Below are 5,392 nucleotides of genomic sequence, written 5' to 3'. Positions count from 1 at the left end.
ACAGAAATTAAGCCGATATTAACAGTAAATGAACAAGTGGATTAGTAATTAAGTTTTACAGTTTGTCCATCATAAAGTGGGCAAAATAATAGGTAGATAAATGACACAATATGTTACTGCATACATCAGCAGACTAATTAGGAGCCTTTGTTTGTTTACTTGCTACTAAAAGACAAGTTGTCTAGTATGTTCACTATTTTATTTAAGGACTAAATTGCAATAATAAACATATGTTTAATGTACCCTAAGATTTTTTGTTCAACTAAAGCTAATAATGCAATTTGTATTTATTTATTTTTTTACTCTGGGTACTTTTGTACTCTTACAAACCCCGTTTCCACATGAGTTGGGAAATTGTGTTAGATGTAAATATAAACGGAATACAATGATTTGCAAATCCTTTTCAACCCATATTCAATTGAATGCACTACAAAGACAAGATATTTGATGTTCAAACTCATAAACTTTATTTTTTTTTTGTAAATAATAATTAACTTAGAATTTCATGGCTGCAACACGTGCCAAAGTAGTTGGGAAAGGGCATGTTCACCACTGTGTTACATGGCCTTTCCTTTTAACAACACTCAGTAAACGTTTGGGAACTGAGGAGACACATTTTTTAAGCTTCTCAGGTGGAATTCTTTCCCATTCTTGCTTGATGTACAGCCTACGTTGTTCAACAGTCCGGGGGTCTCCGTTGTGGTATTTTAGGCTTCATAATGCGCCACACATTTTCAATGGGAGACAGGTCTGGACTACAGGCAGGCCAGTCTAGTACCCGCACTCTTTTACTATGAAGCCACGTTGATGTAACACGTGGCTTGGCATTGTCTTGCTGAAATAAGCAGGGGCGTCCATGGTTAACGTTGCTTGGATGGCAACATATGTTGCTTCAAGACCTGTATGTACCTTTCAGCATTAATGGCGCCTTCACAGATGTGTAAGTTACCCATGTCTTGGGCACTAATACACCCCCATACCATCACAGATGCTGGCTTTTCAACTTTGCGCCCATAACAATCCGGATGGTTCTTTTCCTCTTTGATCCGGAGGACACAACGTCCACAGTTTCCAAAAACAATTTGAAATGTGGACTCGTCAGACCACAGAACACGTTTCCACTTTGTATCAGTCCATCTTAGATGAGCTCAGGCCCAGCGAAGCTGACGGCGTTTCTGGGTGTTGTTGATAAACAGTTTTCGCCTTGCATAGGAGAGTTTTAACTTGCAATTACAGATGTAGCGACCAACTGTAGTTACTGACAGTGGGTTTCTGAAGTGTTCCTGAGGCCATGTGGTGATATCCTTTACACACTGAGGTCACTTGTTGATGCAGTAAAGCCTGAGGGATCGAAGGTCACAGGCTTAGCTGCTTACGTGCAGTGATTTCTACAGATTCTCTGAACCCTTTGATGATATTACGGACCGTAGATGGTGAAATCCCTAAATTCCTTGCAATAGCTGGTTGACAAAGGTTTTTCTTAAACTGTTCAACAATTTGCTCACACATTTGTTGACAAAGTGGTGACACTCGCCCCATCCTTGTTTGTGAATGACTGAGCATTTCATGGAATCTACTTTTATACCCAATTATGGCACCCACCTGTTCCCAATTTGCCTGTTCACCTGTGGGATGTTCCAAATAAGTCTTTGATGAGCATTCCTCAACTTTATCAGTATTTATTGCCACCTTTCCCAACTTCTTTGTCACGTGTTGCTGGCATCAAATTCTAAAGTTAATGATTATTTGCAAAAAAAAAAAAGTTTATCAGTTTGAACATCAAATATGTTGTCTTTGTAGCATATTCAACTGAATATGGGTTGAAAAGGATTTGCAAATCATTGTATTCTGTTTATATTTACATCTAACCCAATTTCCCAACTCATATGGAAACGGGGTTTGTACTTTGGGGTTTTTTTTCTTTTGAGGGGATGAAGAGGGTTTGGAATGTTTTGTTAATGTGAATGTGAAAATCAATAAAAACAACAACCTGACATTGAATAAATGTTGTCAAAAGCCAAAAAAATAAATAAAGCCAATAATGCCATTTTTTGTGGTGCCCTTTATTTAGAAAGGTATCAAAATGCATTTTGGTACCGATACCGGTACCAAAATGTTGGTATCGGTACACCCCTCGTCACTCGTGTGACATTTCCGTTGCTGCTAACTGGTTTTGTCACATTTCAGGGTGACCCAACACGAGAAATTCAACCTGATGAACGCAGAGAACCTGGCCATCGTGTTCGGGCCCACTCTCATGCGCACCCCCAACCTCGACGCCATGAGCGCCCTCAACGACATCCGCTACCAGAGACAGGTGGTGGAGGTGCTCATCAAACATGTGGACGCGCTCTTCTGAGGTTTTGGTCTCCACTCCCGCTTTTTGGTCTCACACACCTTTAAACAAGGGGGACTCTTCTAATGGTGCACCAGGTGCAGACCACCAACCTTCTCCACTCTATGCCTCCCCATTTTTGTCGGGGGAATTCCTGTGCAGGGCTGACGGACAAGCATGCATCAGTGCTCTGTATCTCAGCATGTGGAAAGATTGTTTGTTGCTGTGATTTTGCCTTTTTGTCTGTGCAGTGCTAGATCTAGTCCACCTTCCCAGCTGCCTAGTAGGCAGTAAACTTTGCCTAAAAAATAAGCCGCTGCTTTTTTTTTGTTAGGCAGGGTACTTTTTACAATGTCATGTTTTTTTTTTTATATTACCTAGTTTGTTGATGGAACCTTCCAGACTTTCCTGGTGCATTTTGTTGTACTCTTCGATAGTATTATTTGTAAATGGATTTTGTACCGTCATTATTTGTACACGACTTGTGCATGATCAGTTTAATTTATTAAACCTGATAAAACACTGGAGTGTTGCCAATGTGCCTGATTGGAAATGCAGTGCTTGGATTTTCAATTATTTTTGCTCAAGGGCTCCCCCTAGAGTTATAAATTGTAGCTACAAGGGTCTCAAAATGGTCCATAAGTATTACAGACCACAAAGTAGGTGATCCTTTGTTGTCATAGCAACAGCAAAGACTATTCTACATGGTGCAAGGAGTTAGTTATTAATATTGCTTTAATGTTATTATTATGGTGAATGATGTCATATATGCAAAACACCAAATATGTGTTGCATCTACAGATTGGGGCCGGTATAGCTCGGTTGGTAGAGTGGACGTGCCAGCAACTTGAGGGTTCCAGGTTCGATCCCCGCTTCCGCCATCCTAGTCGCTGCCGTTGTGTCCTTGGGCAAGACACTTTACCCACCCGCTCCCAGTGCCACCCACACTGGTTTAAATGTAACAGATATTGGGTTTCCCTATGTACAAGCACGTTGAGTCACTAGAGAAAAGCGCTGTATAAATAAAAATCACACTTCACGTCATATGAAGGTTTTTCATTGGAGAGTGACAATATTTTTAATGACCTTGCTCAGCCGTGCCATCGATTGCAGCAAAATCAACATCTATAATTTTGTGGAAAATAATTAAAAAATGATTTCAAACTGATGTTTTTAATCGTTCTAATGCTAGATCGGCCAGAATTCCCAACCCAAAAGGCACTTCTGCTGAAATAAGCAGGGGCGTCCATGAAATTATTATATCATTAGTGACGGAGCAGGAAGCGGTTAGGAGAAAATACCATTTCATATGAAGCTGTCAAGACTTGGTCCTGGGTGTTAGCTTTTCCGGGATGCAACGGAAAGTTGGCTCGGGCGAGACGGGAATTAAGGTACATGATTTATTTAATATATAAAAAAAAGTACAAACAAAAAGCGCGCACAGTGGCGGAGAATAAACTATGAAACCAAAAGACTATAGCAAAAAAAATACAAATGAAAAGCACGCACAGTGGCGGAAACTATGAACAATTAAACAAAACATTAACTGTGGCTTGATAAACAAAAACTTACTTGGCATGGAACCGGCATGAAAAAAGAGCAGCAAGGATCATAAGGGTGTGGAGAGTGTGCAGAAGCATATATGGGGATGTCGTCAGGACCAAAAACTGAAAAGAATGAACTTAAATACTATGGACATGATTAGTGAAAGCAGGTGCGTGACTCAAAACGTGAAACAGGTGCGTGACGTGACAGGTGAAAACTAATGGTTGCAGTGGTGACAAAACAAAAGTGCACAAAAAGTCCAAAACCCAAAACGAACATGATCACACAAAAACATGATCACACAGACATGACAGAGCCCCTCCCTTAAGGACAGATACCAGATGTCCAAACAGAAAAAAAAAATTAACAATAGTCATGGGAGGGCGGGAGGGGGACATGGCGGTGGGTCGCCAGCCCAAGTGGCCCCGAAACCACCGAGGCAAAGTCAAGTGGCGGCGGCGGCGAGTGGAACGTCGCTGCAGCAGGCGAGGCGGGCGCCCAGGGATTGGCCACATTCGTGGCCGACTGGGAGGTGGGCGCACTTGGCGTGGCGGGCGACCAGGTAGCGGCCATATCCGTAGCCGACGAGGAGGCAGGCGCGTCGTCAACTTGGCAGGCGTGGCAGCTCGGCGTGGCAAGTCAGGCGGCGAAGCTCGGCGTGACGCGTCCGGCGGCGAAGCTCGGCGTGGGTCTTGGTCTTGGTCTAGGCGTGGGTCTTGGTCTTGGTCTAGGTCTTGGCATGACGGGTCTTGGTCTTGGCATGACGGGTCTTGGTCTTGGCATGGCGGGTCTTGGTCTTGGCATGGCGGGTCTTGGTCTTGGCATGGCGGGTCTTGGTCTTGGTCTTGGCATGGCGGGTCTTGGTCTTGGTCATGGCATGGCGGCACTTGGCGTCGTTGAGCTGCGACTGGCGGCACTTGACGTCGTTGAGCTGCGACTGGCGGCACTTGACGTCGTTGAGCTGCGACTGGCGGCACTTGGCGTCGTTGAGCTGCGACTGGCGGCACTTGGCGTCGTTGAGCTGCGACTGGCGGCACTTGGCGTCGTGGAGCTGGTACCGGAGCTTGGCGTCGTGGAGCTGGTACCGGAGCTTGGCGTGGTGGGTCTTGGTCTTGGTCTTGGCGTGGAGGGTCTTGGTCTTGGCGTGGAGGGTCTTGGTCTTGGACTTGGCGTGGAGGGTCTTGGTCTTGGACTTGGCGTGGAGGGTCTTGGACTTGGCGTAGAGGGTCTTGGACTTGGCGTGGAGGGTCTTGGTCTTGGACTTGGCGTGGAGGGTCTTGGTCTTGGTTTGGCAGTGCTTGGTCTTGGCTTGGCAGTGCTTGGCGGCGTGGAGCTGGTACCCGAGCTTGGCATGATGCGGCTAGGCATGGTGCGGGTACTGGAGTCTGCCGTGGAACTTGGCGTGGTGGAGCTCGTGCGGCAACAGGTGCTAGCCGTGGTGCTAGCCGTGGAGCTGCGACAGGTGCTAGCCGTGGAGCTAGCCTTGGAGCAGGTGGAGGTGGCCTAGCTGGG

At 45.5% G+C, this 5,392-nt stretch overlaps 1 protein-coding gene across 2 annotated transcripts in view; it reads left to right on the top strand.

Annotated features, from left to right (window-relative positions):
* chn1 (chimerin 1) overlaps nucleotides 1-3,231 on the top strand; it is a 75,884-nt gene extending 72,653 nt beyond the window's left edge. For both annotated transcript variants that reach the window (XM_061971599.2, XM_061971597.2), the window contains one exon: nucleotides 2,188-3,231. In XM_061971599.2, the coding sequence (XP_061827583.2) occupies nucleotides 2,188-2,359 (172 nt within the window). In that variant the 3' untranslated portion in view covers nucleotides 2,360-3,231. The remainder of the gene's footprint in view (nucleotides 1-2,187) is intronic.
* The last annotated feature ends 2,161 nt before the right edge of the window (nucleotides 3,232-5,392 follow it).

Source organism: Nerophis lumbriciformis, linkage group LG13 (genome assembly GCF_033978685.3).
Source record: "Nerophis lumbriciformis linkage group LG13, RoL_Nlum_v2.1, whole genome shotgun sequence".
NCBI classification, from domain to species: domain Eukaryota; kingdom Metazoa; phylum Chordata; class Actinopteri; order Syngnathiformes; family Syngnathidae; genus Nerophis; species Nerophis lumbriciformis.
This window is presented reverse-complemented; position numbering and strand designations above follow the sequence as displayed.